The sequence below is a fragment of the Mandrillus leucophaeus genome, unplaced genomic scaffold (assembly GCF_000951045.1).
Source record: "Mandrillus leucophaeus isolate KB7577 unplaced genomic scaffold, Mleu.le_1.0 Scaffold2, whole genome shotgun sequence".
Classification (NCBI taxonomy): Eukaryota; Metazoa; Chordata; class Mammalia; order Primates; family Cercopithecidae; genus Mandrillus; species Mandrillus leucophaeus.
This window is the reverse complement of record NW_012102031.1, coordinates 673,488-695,388: the sequence shown is the minus strand read 5'-3', so window position 1 is coordinate 695,388 and position 21,901 is coordinate 673,488. Positions and strand designations below refer to the sequence as shown.

At 54.0% G+C, this 21,901-nt stretch overlaps 2 protein-coding genes across 2 annotated transcripts in view; one reads left to right on the top strand and one right to left on the bottom strand.

Moving 5' to 3' along the window:
• The window catches only part of SREBF2 (sterol regulatory element binding transcription factor 2), an 84,808-nt gene extending 65,400 nt beyond the window's left edge, over nt 1-19,408 (top strand). The window contains exons 12-19 of the mRNA XM_011978753.1: nt 5,198-5,366; nt 6,877-6,994; nt 9,122-9,231; nt 10,733-10,865; nt 12,387-12,555; nt 15,015-15,200; nt 16,991-17,102; nt 17,551-19,408. Of these exons, the coding sequence (XP_011834143.1) occupies nt 5,198-5,366; nt 6,877-6,994; nt 9,122-9,231; nt 10,733-10,865; nt 12,387-12,555; nt 15,015-15,200; nt 16,991-17,102; nt 17,551-17,771 (1,218 nt within the window). The 3' untranslated portion in view covers nt 17,772-19,408. The remainder of the gene's footprint in view (nt 1-5,197; nt 5,367-6,876; nt 6,995-9,121; nt 9,232-10,732; nt 10,866-12,386; nt 12,556-15,014; nt 15,201-16,990; nt 17,103-17,550) is intronic.
• A 2,143-nt stretch (nt 19,409-21,551) lies between these two features.
• The window catches only part of SHISA8 (shisa family member 8), a 3,480-nt gene continuing 3,130 nt past the window's right edge, over nt 21,552-21,901 (bottom strand). Inside the window, exon 5 of the mRNA XM_011979117.1 lies at nt 21,552-21,901. Within this exon, the coding sequence (XP_011834507.1) occupies nt 21,769-21,901 (133 nt within the window). The 3' untranslated portion in view covers nt 21,552-21,768.

The window sequence follows — 21,901 nt, the reverse complement described above, 5'->3', positions numbered from 1 at the left end:
CCCAAACTTGCTCGACTCACTATGTCTCAGTAAATTTTTCATGGCGTCCCTTAGCCAAAAGAAATACCTAACAGTTTTTTCGTTTGTTGAGACAGTGTCTTACTCTGTTGCCCAGGCTGGAGTGCAGTGGTGTAACCACGGCTCACTGTAGCCTCAACCTCTCTGGGCTCAAGTGATCATCCCACCTCACCCTCCCAAGTAGCTTGGGACTGCAGATGCGCACCACCACACCCAGCTAATTTTTGTAATTTTTGTAGCCAGGGTTTTGCTATGTTGCTCAGGCTGGTCTTGAACTCCTGGGCTTAAGCTATCTGCCCACCTCAGCCTCCCAAAGTGCTGGGATTATAGGCACCACCGCACCTGGCCTCTGTTAAGTAGTTAAGTTTGAACATCCTAATAGGTATTTAAATTGTCTTAACAGCTTAGTGGTTATGTGAAAAAATCATATGTGAAGTTGAAAGAAGAAATAATATTTTTTGCTAGGAGTGGTAGCACACACCTGTAGTCCCAGCTCCTCAGGAGACTGAGGCAGGAGGATCTCTTGAAGCCACAAGTTTGAGGCTGCAGTTAGCTGTGGTCACACCTGTGAATAGAGCCACTTCACTCCAACCTGGGCAACATAGTGAGACCATGTCTCTACTTAAAAAAAAAAAGAAAAGAAAAAGAGGCTGGGCGCAGTGGCTCACGCCTATTATCCCAGCATTTTGGGACGCCGAGGCAGGTGGATCACCTAAGGTCAGGAGTTTGAGACCAGCCTGACCAACATGGTAAAACCCCGTCTCTACTAAAAATACAAAAATTACCCAGGCGTGGTGGCACTCACCTATAATCCCAGCTACTCGGAAGGCTGAGACAGAATTGCTTGAACTCAGGAGGCAGAGGTTGTAGTGAGCTGAGATTGTGCCACTGCACTCCAGCCTGGGTGACAGAGCAAGACTCCGTCTCAAAAGAAAAAAAGAGAGAGAATATTTTAGATTCTTAATAATTTCTTAGAAATCATAGTTATTAAGAATCCAAAATATTCTTTTTTTTTTTTCTAATACAGATACAGTCTCTCTCTTGCCTAGGCTGGAGTGGATGGAGTGGAATGGCTATTCACAAGCATGGTCTCACTATGTTTCTTACCAATACGTGAACCTGTCAAGCACTGCACACCTTCTCAAGCTTTGGAATCAGACTAGCAACCACCACTCTCTCTCTTTTCCACACTGATTTCCACACAGTACTATGACAGATACGACACCTCCAAAGGAAGCTAGTGTGATCTCAATGCTGAGGCTGCAGGCTCTCCCCAACTAGTCACTTTATAAGTGCCCAGCTGATGTTGAGCATCACTGTTTTCCTCGAAAGTTTAAAATAGCCTGTTCTGCCCCTAATCACTTGCTGTGGCACCTCAGACTGCCTTGGCACATGATTTGAGAGCCATGGGGTTAGACCGATGTTGGGGGACACAACCTGGGGCTGAGACTGGCCCAGGGGTACTGAGTGACTCTCAGGATCTAAACAGTTGTGTGGTTCTTGCCACAGCCTCTTTCACATCAGGTAATTAGCAGATGAGTTACAGGGGGGGCTCCTAGGCCCCAGCTGGGGAGGATTCTGGTGTCTATAAAATTTAGGAAAACTTTAAAAATTTTTTTTTTTTTTTTTTTTAGACCAGGCATGGTGGCTTGTGCCTGTAATCCCAGCACTTCGGGAGGCTGAGGTAGGAGGATCACTTGAGCTCAGGAGTTCAAGACCAGCCTGGGCAACATGGTGAAACCCCATCTCTACCAAAAATACAAAACTTAGCCTGGCATGGTGGCAGGCCCGGTTTTTTTGTGTGTGGCATGTGGTCCAAGCTACTCAGGAGACCAAGGTGGGAAGATTGCTTGAGCCCGGGAGGTCGAGACTGTAGTGAGCTGTGATTGTGCCACTGCCCTCTAGCTTGGGTGACAGAGCAAGACCCTCTCTCAAAAAAGAAAAAAGGAAAATTGCTACGAGACTATAATGCCAAGAAAATTAAGAGTAACAAAAGCTGTTATCTCAATTTCCCTTATAGAAGCCATACTGTAGATGACTGTATCCCAGGATTTCTATTTCTTATTAGTTCAAACCACCAAACTCAAGCTCCCCTGCCCTCAACTGAAATTTGTTATTAATACAACTAAAAGTTTTTTGTTTTTTTTTTTTGGAGACAGAGTCTCACTCTTGTCACCTAGGGTGGAGTGCAATGGCATAATGTCAGCTCACTGTATCTCCGCCTCCCAGGTTCAAGCAATTCTCCTGCCTCAGCCTCCCGAGTAGCTGGGATTACAGGTGCCTGCTACCATACCTGGCTAATTTTGTATTTTTAGTAGAGACAGGGTTTCACCATGTTGGCCAGACTGGTCTCAAACTCTTGACTTCAGGTGATCCACCTGCCTTGGCCTCCCAATGTGCTGGGATTGCAGGCGTGAGCCACCGCACCCGGCCTGTTTTAAGAATTAAGCTTGGTGGCCGGGCGTGGTGGCTCACGCCTGTAATCCCAGCACTTTGGGAGGCCAAGGCAGGTGGATCACGAGGTCAGGAGATCGAGACCACCCTGGCTAACACGGTGAAACCCCGTTTCTACTAAAAATACAAAAAATTAGCTGGGTGTGGTGGTGGGCGCCTGTAGTCCCAGCTGCTCGGGAGGCTGAGGCAGGAGAATGGCGTGAACCCGGGAGGCGGAGCTTGCAGTGAGCCCAGATCGCGCCACTGCACTCCAGCCTGGGCAACAAAGCGAGACTCCGTCTCAAAAAAAAAAAAAAAGAGAATTAAGCTTGGCTGGGTGCAGTGGTTCATGCCTGTAATTCCAACACTTTGGGAGGCTGAGGTGGGCTGATCGCTTGAGCCCAGGAGTTCGAGGCTAGCCTGGGAAACATAGTAAAAACCCATTTCTACAAAAAAATACAAAAAAAATTAGCCAGACATGGTGGCATATGCCTGTAGTCCCAGCTACTTGGGAGGCTAAGGTGGGGATCATCTGATCCCAGAGATTGAGGCTGCAGTGAGCCATGATCGCCCACTTGCACTCCAGCCCAGGTTATAAAGTGAGACCCTGTCACCAAAAAAAAAAAGGGCCAGGCGTGGTGGCTCACGCCTGTAATCCCAGCACTTTGGGAGGCTGAGGCAGGTGGATCATGAGATCAGGAGTTCAAGACCAGCCTGGCCAAATGGTGAAACCCTGTTTCTACTAAAAATACAAAAATTAGCTGGGCGCGGTGGCAGGCACCTATAATCCCAGCTACTTGGGAGGCTGAGGCAGAATTGCTAGAACCCGGGAGGCAGAGGTTGCAGTGAGCCGAGATCGCACCACTGCACTCCAGCCTGGGTGACAGAGCAAGACTGTCTTTAAAAAAAAAAAAAAAGAGTTAAGCTTAAAATACATTTTAACTTAGCAATTTCCACATTGGCCTTTCTGGTTCCTCTTGCCATATGACCTGGACTAGGCTTTGCTTCTGCTTATAACATCTGGGCCCTTGTGAGGGACCAGTGGTCCTCAGTTTCTTCTGGAGCAACCACCAGGCTCCCTTGCTAATTGGACACGTGGAATTGGCTGTTCTTGGAAAGAGAGTTAGAGTCAACCATTCAAGTGTTCTGGGACCTCGGAAGCCCTGGAATCTCGCCACCAGCCCCCAGCCTCCCTCCCTGCTCAGCTCCTCAACTGCTATTCTCCCACCATTGCAGTTATCAGCTCAGATTCAGTGAGTGCTTTGTGGAAGGTTGGCGGAGGGTCACAAGGTTCCTCTACATTTGTTCTCCAACATCCAGTATCAACACTGGTTAGCAAAGAGGAGGAAGGACTATTGGTGCCACTGGTCCCATGATTAGAAATGTAAGTGAAACACCCCACCTCATCTCATAAGCTGCCTTGAGATTATGAGTATGTGTCTATAGAGCAGGTTGCTTTTTCTCAGATTCAGGCAGTGTCTCCAGGTTCCCCCTGGACAGAGACGGTCTTCTCTGTCTGTGTCCTTGAGTGGCACTCCGACAGTGCTATTTCTGACCCTGGCATTCAAGTCTTCTGAAGCCGTTACATTCGCTGATGGCTACTTAGAGCCCAGTAAAGGTCAGAACCATCAGACTGAACCAGACCATGAAACAGCTCTGCTCCTGTGGGGGCAAGGGCTGGGGTGTGGAAGCGACGTCTGCGGGCCTTGGCCTGGCAGCTCTGCTCCTGGGCTCCCTGGACTTTCTATCTTATGCTTCTCCCTCCCTCCTGTCTTCTCTCCTCAGTTCCTCACTCACCCTGGCCTGTTTTGGGGAGTGGTTTTGCGTTGGAAGTCGTGATTGTTAGTGTGAAAATATCCTCACTCAAACAGTGACAGAACTGAAAACATGGTGGATAGTATTGTCCCTGCAGTTCTTGTCAGTGGGGTCCTGAAATGATGTTATCCTGGCAAATGGAGAAGGGGCCCAGTGACCAGGGCCCTGGCTCTTTGAATTGTCCCACAAAGAGGCTTTCCAAGTTCCCCCTCTGTTCTTTCTCACAGGCTAGTGTTCACATCAGGGGCTCATGCAGGGGTGCCGTGGGGTTTCTGTAGGGGGCTGCCCTTGCAGGGCCAGCTGTGTGGGGAGAGTCTCTCACCCACCCACACACAGATACTTTCCTGCATGGGGCCTGGGCTGGCCTCCCAGCTGCCCCTTCACTCCAGTGCCATCTGATGTGACCCTGTCCGTTGGCCATGTGCCGAGCACTGTTCTAAACTTTACACACAAAGTAAAAGAAAAATTAGTCAAAGCAGAATAATTTTGCCTAAAATAGTCTAAAAGATATATAATTAAAATTACATGATAAAACGTCCCACGATAGAAGGGGCAGCCTGGCTTGGCACTCACGGGGCTGAGGGGGAAGTACAGCAGCTGAGGCGCCCCTGAGACCCCTCCTTGGGAAACCATCTTCCTAGTTTACCCTGCAGGTTGAATGCCAGTAGGATTAGGCAGCCCCAGCAGGACAGGATGCAGCATCCTGTGCCTTGTGGCTGCTCCCCGCCCTCCTGCTGGGATTTGGACCTAGTCAGCAAGTCCAGCACACTCCACTGGTGGGCTTGCCCTAGTTTCCGTGGTGGGCTTTACTTCCAGGTACCTGTGGGAGTCCCCGCCCTGTGCTGAGCTTTCCCAGTCTCCCCCCAAGCTCACCTCCACCATGGTGCTTTCTGCCACCTTGGTGTTACCCCTGGTCCTTGTCCTTCCACAGAGCTACTTCCTCAGCCGAGCCCAGAGCCTGTGTGGCCCTGAGCACAGCGCTGTTCCTGACTCCCTGCGCTGGCTCTGCCACCCCCTGGGTCAGAAGTTTTTCATGGAGCGGAGCTGGTCTGTGAAGTCAACTGCCAAGGAGAGTCTATACTGTGCCCAGAGGAACCCAGGTGAGAATACCTTGGAGCCGTTCAGAATTGGAGAAAGCCATGCGAACCGCTGGTACTGCAGAGTTACTGTGCAGCAGACACACGGGGACACGGGCTGTCTCAGTCTTGCTGAGTCTTTGTTTGTTTGTTTGTTTGTTTGAACTGAAGCTCAGGGAGGTTGAGTAACTTGCCTAAGGTCACAAGCCTGATCAGAAATTGTCAGGGGCTAAGCTAGATGTGCAGCTCTGCTCTCTCTGACATTCAGAGCCTATGGTCCTTACATCACACAGTAATAAATTGTGATTAAGCTCCATGTGTACTCTTAGCCCTTGTTTTGGGCACTTTGGAGACACAAAGGATGTGTGAGGCTTGCTTTCCCCGGCCTGCAGGTCTCTCCTATTGGGAGAGCAGGCAGACATATATGGAGAGTTCGGGAACAATAGGTGGCAGGCGGTCATCAATTGCTCAGAGTGGTGACAGGGACGAAGCTTCAGGCATTGGAAGGAGATGCTGGCTTTCTGTCCCTGGCATTTGATAGTGATTGGAGTCGACTCACCCGGCCTTGGAGCAGTAGAGGCTGGTCGGGATTGACTTAGACCTTGAGTGCTCAGTGGCTGTCTGCTTTCTGCTGTACTTTTCCTCCTCTCTCAGACTTGGAGTCTGTGGGGACTGCAGTTACAGGGTGTGTGTGTCACGCATTGGGGGAGTTTGCTATCCTTTTCTTTTTTAAATGATAACTTTATTGCTCAATGTGAGAATTGTATGTAACACCAAAATATAAAGGATGAAAGCAAAAGCAATCCTAAATCTTTCTACCCCACCCCTGCTGACTAGACATGGACTTCTCAGTGGCTTTGTAGTCTCTGGCTCCAGGCCTTGTTACCTGGAATATGTTCATAAGTGTCCCTCCTTCTCCTGGTCATTAGATCAAGGCCCACATATCTTCCACATGTGAGGAGAGAGAAGGGGCTGGTGATTGAGGCCTGCCAGTAAAGAAACTTGCTGGTGACAGTCAGCTATCCAAGCATTGCAAGGCCCCATGTCCAGCCAGTTCAGACAGGTCGCCTCTGATGGCAGGTTCCACGACAAAGCTCTGAAAGAACAGGAGCATGTTCTTCGTTGTCATGAGTGAGGCAGTAGCTACCACCTTTTCCTCCTTGCCTGGTGGTTCTCCTGAGCCACATGGAGAAGAGACATCCTCTGAGACATTCCATTTTCTGTTTTCTGATCCAACTCCACCTGACAGCTCCCAATCATAGAGTAGTGAGCACTGTATCAGGAGACACAGCACCCTCCCCCACATGCCCTCCCCACCGGAGCTTATCCAGAACTTCAGTCTTGGGCACTTCAGCCTGGGAGTGAACACTCTTCCCCAGCCTCCAGCTGTTCAGCACAGTAGTTCTGGGCTTTGGTGGAGAAGGGGGATCTGATCCCCATTCACAGGGCATGGCTGTGTTTTGAGTTTCTCTCCATAGACAAAATGGGCTCATAAATGAGCCCCATTTAATCTCCTTGCCCGTCTCTTTTCCAGCCGACCCCATTGCGCAGGTCCACCAGGCCTTCTGCAAGAACCTGCTGGAGCGAGCTATAGAGTCCTTGGTGAAACCTCAGGCCAAAAAGAAGGCTGGAGACCAGGAAGAAGAGAGCTGGTAAAGTCCCCAGACAAGTCCCCCTGCCTTAGGGCCTGTCCACACAGGCAACTCCAGGACAGCCTGAAGGCCTGCACTCATAGAGGGAAGCAAGCCCTGGCATCGGGTTGGCAAAGCAATCAAATGACTCCTTTGTATTTAATTTCTCAAAAATGAGAGCCCTGTGTTAACCCTGACCTGGCCTTTCCTCCTAGACCAAGTACGCCTTTTTTTTTTTTTTTTTGAGATGGAGTCTCGCTCTGTCACCCAGGCTGGAGTGCGGTGGCATGATCTCAGCTCACTGCAAGCTCTGCCTCCTGGGTTCATGCCATTCTCCTGCCTCAGTCTGCTGAGTAGCTGGGACTACAGGCGCCTGCTGCCACACCTAGCTAATTTTTTTTATTTTTTTGAGACAGAGTCTCACTCTGTTGCCCAGGCTGGAGTGCAGTGGCCGGATCTCAGCTCATTGCAAGCTCCGCCTCCCGGGTTTACGCCATTCTCCTGCCTCAGCCTCCCGAGTAGCTGGGACTACAGGCGCCCGCCACCTCGCCCGGCTAGTTTCTTGTATTTTTTTTTTTTAGTAGAGATGGGGTTTCACCGTGTTAGCCAGAATGGCCTCGATCTCCTGACCTCGTGATCCGCCCTTCTTGGCCTCCCAAAGTGCTGGGATTAAAGGCTTGAGCCACCGCGCCCGGCCTAAATTTTTTTTGTATTTTTAGTAGAGACAGGCTTTCACCATGTTAGCCAGGATGGTCTCGATCTCCTGACCTCGTGATCTGCCTGCCTCGGCCTCCCAAAGTGCTGGGATTACAGGCCTGAGCCACCACGCCCTGCCTTTTTTTTTTTTTTTTTGAGATGGAATTTCACTCTTGTTGTCCAGGCTGGAGTGCAATGGACCAGTCTCAGCTCACTGCAACCTCCGCCTTCCCGGTTCAAGCGATTCTTCCACCTCAGCCTCCCAAGTAGCTGGGATTACAGGTGCCTGCCACCATGCCCAGCTAACTTTTGTATTTTTAGTAGAGATGAGGTTTCACCATGTCAGTCAGGCTGGTCTCAAACTCCTGACCTCAGGCAGTCTGCCTGCCTCAGCCTCCCAAAGTGCTGAGATTACAGGCATGAGCCACCGCACCTGGCAGGTGCGCCCATTTTTATGTATCCCTTTACCAAGCGGAGTCAGTACTTGGATCAAGTCAGGAATTTCATTAGCTTGCTTTGGTTTCTGGGGTAGGGAGCAGTGGCCTATTGAAAGGGAATAGAAATGAAATGTGACAAACTCAGCAGAAGGCAGACACATCTGGCCTGGACATCTTGGGGACCCAGCCCCTCATGGAATGTTCTGGGCAATTTTTGTCTCTGACACACTTACCGAGCACAGTCCTCCTTTCACAGAGTAAGACCTGAGAGGCAGATAGGTGCCAAAGTCACTTTCGTTTTTTGTTATTTTTGTTTGTATTTGGGGGAGGTTTTTGAGACAGTGTCTCACTCTGTCACCCAGGCTGGAGTGTAGTGGCACAATCTTGGCTCACTGCAACCTCTGCCTCCTGGGTTCAAGTGGTTCTCCTGCCTCAGCCTCCCAAGTAGCTAGGATTTCAGGCGCCTGCCACCACGCCTGGCTAATTTTTGTATTTCTTGGTAGAGTCACAGTTTCACCATTCATCAGGCTGGTCTGGAACTCCTGACCTCAAATGATCTGCCTGCCTTGGCCTCCCAAAGTGCTGGGATTACAGGCGTGAGCCACCATACCCGGCCCCAAAGTCACTTTCCTACAAGGCCCAGATCCTGATTGGGGTGCACCTGAAGAAAGGGGGAGGGGGCAGTTCTGCCTGGGAGATAACAAAACTTTTGGGAGGAGATGACACTGGACTTGGGGCTTAAGGGGAGGAGTGAAGGTAGGCTGTGGGGGATGCTAGGGAAAGGCCTCCAGTAGAGGGAAGAGTGTCAGTGTCAGTGACAGCCCAGAGACACGGAGGAAGAATGCCTGTGGAATACAAAGGGTGCACATAGACAGCGCTTGCGTGTGCCTGGGATGACAGGAAAGGGATGGAAATGGCCGTTGGGTCTTAGAGCTGGAGAGCTGAACAGCCAGGTCATGAGGTGGGCCTTGTGTATATGTTTTGATGTACATGGGACCCTCTCTTTTCTTCCTAGTGAATTCTCCAGTGCTCTGGAGTACCTGAAGTTACTTCATTCTTTTGTGGACTCTGTGGGGATTGTGAGCCCCCCACTCTCCAGCAGCTCCGTGCTCAAATCCGCCCTGGGTAAGCACCTGCGGGTGGCCCACAGTCTCAGGGTGCCCAGGTCTTCACAGTGCTTTTGCCCCAGGGGTCCAGGGTGTTAGGAGTGTAGATGCCAGCGTCTTCTCTGGATCCCAGGTTCATACCTATGGCCCTCATGTGACCCCAACTCACAGTCACCCCCTCCCAAACAGCACTCAGAGGCAGGAAACTATGGTTTCAGAGAAGTAGGGCAATGAGTGATTGAATGTCTTCCTCAAGCCCTGGCTGTGTGGCCCAGGTGAGGACCCTCCTTAATTCCCAGAAGAACAAGCAACGAGTGGCCCAGGCACCAGGAATGGCGGGGAGTCACCTTTCAGATGCACAGTGGCCCCTGAGGCAGCTCTTGGGCCTTACACTCTTTGTTCTGAAGAGACTTTTCATCTGGGCCTCTCTACCACTCCCCAGCCCCTCATCACCTCAGTGTCACAGCGCAGCCTGCTGACTGGATTGACACCAGGACATTTCTTTGCTTCTGTCCCTAAACTGCCTTCAGGACGATAGCACATCAGCTGCCAACTCTTGGGCTTCTGTGGCCACCTGGGAAGATGGGGGTATCAAGCTACCTCTGGTCACTCTCCCTGGGAAGGGAGGGATCCCAGAAAATCAGCCACCCCATCATGATCCCTGACCTGTGGCCTCTGTTTTCAAGTTTAGGGAAGCATGACCATCCCTGCTGGTTTTGTGGGATCACTACTGTCATCATTTTGCAGTTGAGAAAAGTAAGGCTGAGAGAAGACTTAAAATACTCTTAACAGGAGCCTGTTCCAGATACCATTTTGAAGATATCATTCTTTATGGTTATTGAAAGCTTAGGTTGTATCCATCTTTTTACTTAAAAACAACACTGCAGTGAACATCTGTGTTAAACTTTTTTCTCTCTTTAAGCCAATTTCATTATGACAGACTGCCAAAAATGGGATTACTAGCTTAACGGGAGTGAACTTTTTTTTTTTTTTTTGAGACGGAGTCTTGCTCTTGTTCTTGTTGCCCAGGCTAGAGGGCAATGGCGCGATCTCGCCCACTGCAACCTCCACCCCGCTGGGGTTCAAGCAATTCTCTTGCCTCAGCCTCCCTAGTAGCTGGGATTACAGGCGCCCACCACCGTGCCTGGCTAATTTTTTTGTGTATTTTTAGTAGAGAGGGGGTTTCACCTTGTTGGCCAGGCTGGTCTCAAATTCCTGACCTCAGGTGATCCACCTGCCTCAGCCTCCCAAAATGCTGGGATTACAGACATGAACCACCGCGCCCAGCCAGGAGTGAACATTTTTAAGGCTCTTGATACATATTGCCAAACACTTTGCATGATTGCACTGGTTAATTCCCCTCCCGCCGAGTCCTGGGTGTGGGAGCCCAGAGGCTATTGGCCCGTTCCCAGCAGGCAAAGATGTTACCCACCTCCTAGGAAGGAAGTGTAGCAGCCTCTGAGCGCCACAGGTCTCGTTTCTGTGGGTGTTGGAGTACGTTTGGTGCTGTTCCCCTCTAGGTCCAGACATCATCTGTCGGTGGTGGACGTCTGCAATCGCTGTGGCCATCAGCTGGCTCCAGGGAGATGATGCAGCTGTACGCTCTCATTTTACCAAAGTAGAACGCATCCCCAAGGCCCTGGAAGTGACAGAGTGCGTAACCCTCCTTGGCCACTCACTTGCTTCTCTCCAGGGGAATCTTATTTGAGTTAGCAGGAGCAAGCTGGACTGGGTGGGCACGTTGGAGTGAAGGGTCAGGACTGCATGACAGGTGGGTGGCTAGAAAAGTCGAGGGTGAGGGCACCATGGAGAACTCAGTTTGGGCCAGCAGGTCCTCTGTGCAAGTGTCCTGCTCTGCACAACACGACAGTTGTCCCAGCAGCTGTCAGCACTGCCTCCAGGTCCTCCTCCCTGCAGCCTTCATGACGCCACAGGCTGAAAAGAAGAGACGAGCACTGTGGCTCCCAGCATCTTCAGAAGCTTCATGGTGGAGGCAGGCATTGGTGGTTCACAATCAGTGCAGAGAGGCCACCGTTGCCCCCAAAACTCATGTGCACTGGAGCATCCTGCCCCTGTGTGCCAGCATTTTACCCACTTTCCTTCCAGCCACCTCCAGCCCCACCATCAACCCTGGCAACCTTGTCCTGTAACTAAAATAACCTTTAGCACATGGCATAACCAGAGAGCTTTTGACATTCCTCTTTGGAGATTCATGTCTGCATCTTGGGGGCATTCAGCACTTAGTGATGGGCAGCCCTGCCTGCTGACTCCCCAGCTGTTTCTAATTGGATCTGAATGTTCTAAGAGAAACTGTAAAATGCTGCAGGACAGAAAGGCCCCACGAGGTCCTAGCCTTAGAGCCAAGGCTGTAGCATTTCCTATCAAGCAGACTCTTAACCAGCGCACAGGAAGAGCGAGTATACACAGACTTGAAGTCCTGTGTTCCCTGAAGTAGATGTGACATCCTAATTGCATTGAAGTAGCCCCATTTTTAAGCACTCTTAACTAGGTAAGCACCCAGCCCTGTGTAGCATTCCACCTGTATGTGTGTCTCCCCCAGTCAATCTGCCTGAGGACACTGATGCTCAGCAGGTAAGTTGTCCAAAGTCATCTCACTCCTGAGCAGCAGAGCTGCCATGGACAGCCAAGACACCCCTGCAGGCACTGGTGCCTCCTGGATTCACTTACGCCTGGGTCCCTCTGCTCTTCAGGGACTAGGATGCTATGAGACCCTCCTCCATCCCTAGCCTCCCCTTCCACTCCCAGTCTGCTCTACAGAAAGAAGCTAAGTTTCTCCAGAGAGTTTAATACCACATATCTGGGAGGGTGGTCCCTTAAAGAACAGGTACAACATCTTATTGTGGCCAGTTTATAGGTAAGGAAACTGAGGCACACATGTTGGAATGACTTATCTTGGGTGGCTTCTTAGCAGCAGACGTGATGGTGAATCCTGTGTCTCTGACTTCCAGCATTGAATGAAGGTGCTACAGGGTGTGGCGCTCACCCTAGCTCAGGGCTGGCATTTCAGGTCTGGAGCCATAGTGGCAGCACTGCATTCAGTAGATGCACATGTCATATCAGTGTGGGGCGTGGCGGTCACTGGCTTGGGCCCCTCTGCCTGTCACGCGGGTAACACATAGCGACCTGCCTCTCGACTCCCTATCACTGCTGCAGGAGCCCCCTGGTGAAGGCCGTCTTCCATGCCTGCAGAGCCATGCATGCTTCACTCCCTGGGAAAGCAGATGGGCAGCAGAGTTCCTTCTGCCATTGCGAGAGGGCCAGTGGCCACCTATGGAGCAGCCTCAATGTCAGCGGGACCACCTCTGACCCTGCCCTCAACCACGTGAGTGGGGCCTGAGCTGGCCCTGGGGGAGGTGCTCTGCACTGGTTTATGAGAACACTCCCACTCACCTCATGCTGACCGCGAATGTGGGGCCATCCAAGAGACAGAAACCAGGACAGCAGCCCCCTTTCAAAAAAAGTTACAGCCTATTGGCCTAGGTGGACTGCCTTTTCAGCCTCTGAGGCAAGCGTGTTTCTACCTGCACCTTTCTTAGGCTCCCAGAGTCCCAGGTCCTGCTGGCCCATAGCCTCTGTAAATCCAGGTACACCCCAGCTGTCCAGGGGTTCACCCTGCATTTGCTCCAGCAGTTTGCATGACTTCCCAGGCCTCTACAGGCAGCCTTGGAGTGGACCCCTGCCCCCTTGGGCACACAAACAGAGCCGAAGACCACCCTGGGCACTTCCCTGGCTGGCTGTACACCTCCTGGCGGGCAGCTGCGGTGCATTGTAGTTGCATTGCATGTTCTGGTGGTACCCATGCAATGTTTCCACAGTGCATCACAGAGGCCTGCCTGGCCCTCGAGAGCCTGCCCATCGTGCCCTGACCGAAGGCCCGATCACTTGGGGGAGGGGATCCTGATAGAGGGCACTGCTGCCACTGTTGGGACCTAAGTCACAGCCATCCCAGGAAACAGAGGAGGGCACCCAGCTGGAAGTGGAGCATCACCTGGTCTCTTGAGGAACATGTCCTTAACTCCACAGTAGGAGGGACAGGGAGAGTCCTGGAGATTCAGATTCTCAGCCACTCCCTGGGGTTTGGTCTCAGCTGGCTAGGCTAGTACTTCAAGCTAGATATTGTCAGTGGACCTGGGCACTGGGAAGAACCCAGGACAGCGTGCCAGCCCCTATAGGGACAGGCAGTGTGCAGAAAAGGCCCCAACTGGCTGGGCGCGGTGGCTCACACCTGTAATCCCAGCACTTTGGGAAGCTGAGGTGGGCAGATACCTGAGGTCAGGAGTTCGACACCAGCCTGGCCAACATGGTGAAACCCCTTTTGTACTAAAAATACAAAAATTAAGCAGGTGTGGTGGCATATATCTGTAATCCCAGCTACTCAGGAGGCTGAGGCAGAAGAATTGCTTGAACCCGGGAGGTAGAGGTTGCGGTGAGCCAAGATCGTGCCACTGCACTCCAGCCTGGGTAACAGAGCGAGACTCCATCTTTTAAAAAATACGGGGTGGGGGGCAAATGCCCTGGGCTGCCAAGACCAAAGGCAGATGGCGAGCCACATCTCAGCTTCTCTTTTGGGCTTTCCATTAGTCTCTTCCATATTTATCTTCATGAGAGAACCAAACAGTACAGGCTCAGTTTGGGGAATGAGAGGCTTGCAGCCACCCTTTGGACCGGGGTTCCTTGATAGCAGCTCTGTGGTAGGAGAGTGAGCTTAGAAGACGAGCCCATGCAGCCTGATGGCCCTCAGAGGGCAGAATCCAGCCATAGGCTTGCTGCCTCCGTGTCCACAGGCACTCCTGCAGCATGCACAGCTTAGAAGCGCCAGGTTTTGTTTGAGGAGAGGGATCCTTATCCACGTCCCCTTGAAGCACACAACAGCCAGAAAACAGTGTAGGCAAGGATCAAGGTCTCGTGCCGGGACAGGGCAGGGTCTTCCCCAGGCCCAGTGTCTTGGGAAGGAGGAAAGCCAGGGCTAGGTGAGATGAGGCTTGGCCTGAGGGAGTTCATCTGGACCGGCAGGCTACTTGCGGCCCATCTCAACGAGGACTCGCTGCTCCTCACTGCTTGGTGTCGTGCTGGTGTGCCATTGCAAGCCAGGTGGGCAGCCTAGCCCCATAGGTAGTGGGCGGACAGTATGCATGGCCCACATGCAGTACCTTCTCATATGACACAGCAGCCCTGTGGTGGTGCCATTTCCATTTTTTTGGATGAAGAAACAGACTCAGAGAGACTAAGTCCTATGCCAGGGTCATGTAGCTAGTAAGTGGCAGAGCCAGGTCAGTCAGCCTAGTCGCCAAGCACTAAACCATTCTGTGGTTGTCGTCTGAGACACCTGTCTTCCTCTCCCCCTCCTCCTCCTCCTTCCCCCAGCCCCATCTCCAAGCTCTGCTGCCACTTCAGGCTTTTCCTTGGCACCTAGTGGGTATCTCAGCCTCCTAGCCAGCCATGGTGGAGCTCCCATGGGGTGGGAGAACCTGGGTTTGATTTTTGCCCCTGCCACCTGCCTGTGCTGTGTCCCTTATACAAGCTGCTGTCCCTGTCAGAGCCTTGCTTTCTCACCTGCAGAATGGAGAGGGCTTGTCTCCCACCTCCTGGGGCCATGGAAGGGACTGGTTCTCCCCTGAGCTGTTCCCTCACGTCCTGCGGAGTTCGCCAGGCTCTGGGGCTCTCCACTTCCTCCCAGAGCTGCTGAGTATTGGTCTTGGGGGAAGCCTGGTAGGTGCTGGGATCCTTGCCTCAGGGATGGGCCAGTCACCTGTTCCCCCTCTCTCGTGGCTGACCCCACAGGTGGTCCAGCTGCTCACCTGTGACCTGCTACTGTCGCTACGGACAACGCTCTGGCAAAAGCAGGCCAGTGCCAGCCAGGCTGTGGGAGAGACCTACCACGCATCAGGCGCTGAACTGGCGGGCTTCCAGCGGGACCTGGGCAGCCTGCGCAGGCTGGCACACAGCTTCCGCCCAGCGTACCGCAAGGTGAGGCCCAGCTGGCTGGTGGGGCAGGGCAGATTGGAGCCTGTGGGGCCTGAGCCCAGAACCCAGCATGGGCACCAGCGCATGGTGGTGGAGTTGGCCCTCTGAGGTCAGCCTGGTGACCTGTCGAGCACCTGCTTGGCTCATGCCCAACACTGGGCTGGGCGCCATGTGTCCCTGTGTTCAGCACACATTGGTTGAGTGCCTGCTGTGTGCCTGGCCCCGGAGCTCAGCAGGGAGCAGGCCACACTTTGCCGCCACAGACAGGGGCCAGCAGGGAGCTGTGCCTCCCCAGGCACATGCTGAGTGGGAGGGCTCTGAGGGCAATGGCGGCAAGTCAGGGCTCCTGGCCCGGTCCCAAGCTCCGCTTTGACTTTCATAACTGTTGGCAAAGTGACAATTTCTCTAGAACCGCACTTAAAGGGAAATTCACTCTCTTTTTCATAGTAAGTAGAGGCTTCGGTTCTGCTGCTGGGTAACATCCTCTTGGCAGTGGCCACATGATCTGAACTAAGTCAGAGGAAAGGTCTCTGACTGGGCTTGCCGGGCTCCAGCCATTTCCATTTTTGTTTATTTTTATTGCTACATAATTTATTCAACATATTTGTACCTGTATTTTTTTCTAAAAATTTGTGTGAGATGACTCAGAAGTGTCATTGAGGGGGCACAGGCTGGGCTGGAAGGAGACGGCCTCAGAGCGAGGCTGCTCCCGTGGAGCCTGATATTCAGCCCCCACACCCATCACCCTGAGGTGCTGTGGGACCCACACGGTTGCACTGGGCCGCTGTGTGCAGTGAGCCAAGACAGACACAGCAGACAGTATCATCAGAGAGCCATTCCTTACTATGGAAAAGAAGGCATGTACCCCAAGGCCTGGGGCGGTACCCCTGCCTCCTGGAGCCCTCTCTGGTCAGCCCTCCGGTCTGCTTACAGCATGGCTGGCAACAATGGCCTTTTTTTTTTTTTTTTTTTTTTAAATAGATGGGGTCTTGCTGTGTGCCCCAGGCTGGTCTCAAACCCCTAGCCTCAAGCTATCCTCCTGCCTCCACCTCCCAAAGTGCTGGGATTACAGGTGTGAGCCACCTCGCCTGGTCCAAAGGCCTCCTCTTAAATACCATTTCCATTCTGCTTCTCCCTGCTGAGAGCCCATCAGTGGCTCCCCATTGCCTACCAGGATCAGAATCCACTTGGCAGCACTGAAGACCCTCCCTGAAGACTGAGATATAAAGGCATCAAAAAGAGCTTGAGATTTTAAGAAATGGCAGACCTCGGCCTTGCCCTTCACCCACCAGTGGCTCATACCTAAGCGCTGCAGACTTTACCTGCACACCTCTAGACTCTGTTCCTTTCTAAAGATACAGAAAGAGGATACCAAACCTCTCTGGTACCAGCCCAACTGTCCCTCCTCACCCCTCTGTCCCTGTCACACCTGTCCTTTTGTCAAACTTGAAGCAGCCTCCAGGGCCTTGGGGCTTCACCCAGGACACTTGTCTGCCAGCCCCACAAGGTACATCCAGGGCTTTCTTGTCACCAGTTGGGAAAAGCAGGCCTTTTGCCTCTTTCGCCTCTCGCCTCTCGCCTCTCATCCTGCTCCTGCCGTTCAGCCAGGTTTCCAGCCTGGCTCACGGTCAGAGTAGGGGACAACAAAGTTCGCTTTTCAGGGGTGAGCAAGGCAAGTTGGTGTGGGAAGGGATGTTATCAGGTGGCAGGCGAGATGGCTCAGGGAGAACTACCCTGGGCATAGACAGGTGGGGACCAGGAGTATGAGGGATGTCACCCCGGCGCCTCCCCAGGTGTTCCTGCACGAAGCGACCGTGCGCCTGATGGCAGGAGCCAGCCCCACCCGCACCCACCAGCTGCTGGAACACAGCCTGCGGCGGCGCACCACACAGAGCGCCAAGCACGGTGAGTCCACCACTCCCCAGCTCACAGGCTGGGCTGGGCCCTGACCCCTGGGAAGAGAGGAGGGAAGGGGCCAGCCCAACTCCCACACCTGGCAGCGGTGCCCAGCACACCTCTCTCCTGAGAATGAAAGAAGCCTGGGGCCGCCCTTGGTGGGCTGCAGGGGTTGGGGTGGTCATCGGTCATGCTCTGCTCAGGGAAGGAGGGTTGGGGTGGCGTCCCCACACAGGCGCACGCATCGAACCAGGTCATGTGGGTCCATCTCAGTCCCACCATGGGCTGGCTGTGAGAGGCTGGACAAATCCACTTCTTTTCCATGGATTGGGTGGGGCAGCAGACCCCACCTCCCAGGATGGGTGTCAGTGTTCACTGAATGAGTCCAGGTAACGCCAAGGAACAGCACCGGCTTCATGGCAGACTCTCGGTTCTGACACACATCTCCTTCCCACAGGAGAGGTGGATGCCTGGCCTGGCCAGCGAGAGCGGGCCACCGCCATCCTGCTGGCCTGCCGCCACCTGCCCCTCTCCTTCCTTTCCTCCCCGGGCCAGCGGGCAGTGCTACTGGCCGAGGCTGCCCGCACCCTGGAGAAGGTGGGTGACCGGCGCTCCTGCAACGACTGCCAGCAGATGATTGTCAAGCTGGGTGGTGGCACTGCTATTGCCGCCTCCTGACCACCAGGCTCAGCCCACCCCTCCACTTCTCTCTCGGTTCCTCTCTCCCCCAGCATCCTCCCGCTGAGAGTGGTGGGGAGGAGCCTTGTCATCTTAGCTGTCACCTGCCGAGGCTTCTGGGCCACCTCAGGCCAGCAGGCCCCTGGGCAGAGCCCCTTAAAGCTGCTGTCACTAGATGCCCATGGTCCAGGGCCTGGTGGGCATAAGAGGAAAGGTAGCAGGGCAGAAACTGGGCAGCTCTGACTTGATAGCAGCAGGGGGAGCTCCCAAGCTGCCAAGCCCCTGCCTCCAGCCTTCCTGAGTTTCTCTCTCCTGAACCCTACTCTCTCCTTTTTGCTTCCTCAGTTTTTATCAGGCTTCCTCTGGGGGACAGCAGTCTCTGAGCACCAGGGAGCAGTTGCCCTCAGGCCCGTGCCCGGCATGCCCTCCCCCCTTTTTATACAAATGTTTTCTACCAGTGTGCTTGGGTTTGCCATGATGCGAGGCTGAGTTGCTGTAGCGTCTTGATTCTCTCCCTGGGTCTGCGTTCCCTCCCCTGTGGCTGGCTGAACCTGCTCATTGTTTTTCCCTTTATTACACAGGACAGCCAGGGGAGGAGGGGCCCAGCCCTGGGAGGCTGGTGGGAGGCAGGGGGTAGGCCTGCAGATGGATGAAATAATGTCAGCATTATTTTTTAATTTTTTAAAAAAATAAATGGTATCTTATTTAATTGTCCTGTTCCTTCCCACTCCCCGCCTCCTAGGATGTCAGCCCAAGCTCAGGTTGGGCCCAGGGAGCTGGGAGAAATGAAGCCACCCATTGGGACTGGGGACCAGGTGCCTTCAGCATGGCTTCTAGGTTCCCTCCTCCCCTACCCCAGCTCCCACCTCCACAGTACAGACTGTCCCCAACTTAACAATGGTTCAACTTCAACCATGTTTCAACTTTACAGTTGGTCTGTTGGGGTATTAAATGAATTTTTTACTTATGATATTTTCGTTTATGATGGGTTTATCAGGAAGTAACCCCATGGTAAGTTGCATATCTGTATATTTTTATCCCTAATTCTTGACCCAAAAATAAACCAGGGCGGCAAGGACCAACCCCTAATCCCTCCCCAGCGGCAAGCCCTTCTTTTCAGAGTGGGCAGAGGGTTGCCTATGGTGGGCACTAGGAATGAGGTCCCCTGCCTTGATGTGTGTCCTAGGAGAAAAAGTCCTACTTTTCTGGACCCCCTGGTGCAGCACCTCCCAGAGACTGTTTCTCCCAGGGCCTCCTGAGTGACAGGGGTCCTGCCTCCCTGTGCCTCGTCCTCAGGCTGGTTGTAGCAGAGGATGGGCAGGTGCCCCAGCACAGACTGGGGGGTGCTCACAACAGGGCCACCTCGATACAGGCTGGAATGTTGTCCCTGGGGTGTGCTTGGACCCCACCTGCTTGCTTTTTCTCCTGCCCCTCCCCTACTCTCACTGTAATTTATGGACCCTGCCCACCTGCGTGTCGTGTGTATGTCCTGTGCCTTTTCTCACTGTTGTTTGGGGGTGGGAGAGGGTGGTTTTTCACTGAAAAGGGGGATACACCTATGGCTTCTTTGATGTTCAATCAGTCACCGTGTCCCAGACATAGGTTATTCAATAAACACAGATTGGTACCACCCAGCACAAGGTGTGTGAGGGTCTGTAGTGCGACTGCTGTGGTGTCCAGCCAAGGGGCTGCGTGACTTGGCAGGCAGTGGGCCAGGGACTGAGGGCAGCCCCCCAACTGCTGAGAGGGCTCCTGGCCTCAGTCTAATGGGCCTCCCTTGCCCACCTTCTGTCCGGTGCCTGGCACACCCTCCAGCCTGGGATAAAAGGGCTGTGGGTGGCACTTCAGGGGTCACAGGTCACTGTATCCAGGTTCCAGCTTGTTCCCTGGATGTGATGCTGGCTGGCTGACAGATTTGGGGTGCTGACCATCTCCCCCACTGGGTAAGCTGCTCCTTCGTTTCTTCCTCCCTAAAGGCAGTGACCCTCTGAGCCAGGAGGCTCACTGGCCCACAAGTCAGATCCAAGTCCAGGTCCCGTGCTTCCCAGCTGGGTCACCTTGGGCAGGACCTGGCCTCAGTCTCCACTTCCACTTGTGCAGACTTGGGAAGCTAAGCCCAGCCATGAACTGCAGCTCCACAGGCTTGTGTGCCAGGACTGAGTGATGGGATGCAAGTTTACAGCGAGTGTCTTGTGTGGCTGGTGAGGCCAGGCTTGGCATAAGCCACACCAGGGGGAGGACCACAGCCTGGGATGGGCCTCGTCACAGGAGTCAGGATGGGACTGAGCATGGGGCTGAATCTCTTCAGCTCTGAGCCACGTCCTTCTCTGAAGGGTAGTCACAGCAGGCTACACTGCCCTGAGGAGCAGAACAGCCCGGTGAGGCCCAGTTGCTGGTCCCGTGCATGGCTCCATCATTTTCAGGGATGGCCACTGCCCACAGCCTGGGCCTGGCTCCACTGGGATGGAGATCCGGGGCCCTAGGGACTGAGAATGGGCAGGGGGGATTGCCCACGCAGCCCAGCCCAGCCACGGGGTGTGTCATGTGTTGGGGGGCAGGGGATGGGAGGTGGGGTGAGAAGGAACCAGATTCCTTTGTGATTCTGTGTAGGCACCATGACTCAGCTCCCACCCTCCTCCTCCAGCTCTGCACAGCTGTGGGACTGGGGCAGGACCGTGGGCCCAGGGCTCTGTCCTGGTGCTTCTAGGCCTTGGTTTCCTTAACAGCCTAAAAGGACAGGGAGGGACCCTTCAAGTGGCAGGAGCGGAGACCAGGCCTGGTGGGTTCTGGGGCCTCGGGGCAGTCCAGCCAGCAGAAGGAAAGCTCCAGACTGTTTATATATACCCTGGGAACAGGGAACCCTCCCTCCCAGCCAAACTGCCTGTTCCTTGCCATTCCAGCCGATTCACAGCAATCCAGGAGGGTCCTAACCTGGGAGTCTGCTCGGTGACCTTGGGCAAGCTACTTAGGTCTCAAAACCCGAATTTCCTCCTCTGTAAAGACACACCTCCCTTGAGGCTCTTGTGAATTTCATGAGAAAGGCCAACAAATGGTGGCCATTGTTCTTGAAACAGTACACCACACTTCAGGTACTCGGGAGGGAAACAGACCCGCCGGGGTGGCTTTGCTGAGGTCACACACCTTAACCAGCCACAGCCCTGGCCCCCAGCCTCCCCAGCGTTACCTGGCACAGAGGAGCTCTGTGGATGGTGCACGCAGGCTGCTAGCAGTGCTCTGGGCCACAGCCAGGTGCCGCAAGCCCTCCCGAAGGGGCACTGCCAGGGCCCCCTGCTCCAGCTTTTCCCCCATTTCCTTCAGAGAAGCTCCTGGGAGGAGGCGCCCCCAACCGGAGCACCAGATGTCCACACAGCCCACACCCATTAAGGGGGGTTGCCCGGGGCCAATCTGGCCAAGCGACCTGCAGGCCAGGGGCCGGCCCACAGCCAATGGTCAGTGAGCATCAGCCAGGTTCAGCTAACTCAAGCCGCAGAGTGGCGGCTGGAAGGGCCTCCCCTTCAGTACAGGGTATGGACCCCCAACTGGGCCTCTGGCCCAACAGCCCTCTCTCCTGTGCCTGGGCCTTTGCATGGCTGAAGTCTAACTGTTCCCTCTCCCAGGGCTCCCACTGGCGTGGGCATTAACCCTGACATTCAACCCTGGCCACCCTCTCCAGCCACTTCCCCCTGGCTCCGGCCAGCGCACTGGAGCAGTCCTCCACCCTTTGCACTCGTGTGCCCTCTACCTGCACTGCCATCTGTCCAGTCAATGACCAATGCTGCCTCGCAGCCACGCTGAGGCGTCTTTATTCTCAGGGGCAGGAACCACAAAAAAGGGCATATGTACAAGACGAACCCGCCGCCTGCGGGCTCCAAGACACCAGTGCCGTTGAGGCAGACAAGAGCTGACCTTAAGGCCGGCGCTCCTCTCCCTGTGGCCTGGGGCTCCAACGGGCAGACGAGGGCCCCAGCCCATGCCTCGAGGGCACCGCGGCCCTGCTTCACACGGTGACCTCGGTCTTGCTGTTGGTCCTTAGGTACCGGGACCCGCGGCCCGCGCTGCGGTAAAGGCCGGGGGGTTGCGGGCTGAAGGTCTCGGGCATCTTCTCCACGCTGAACTGGCGCCGGGCCGCG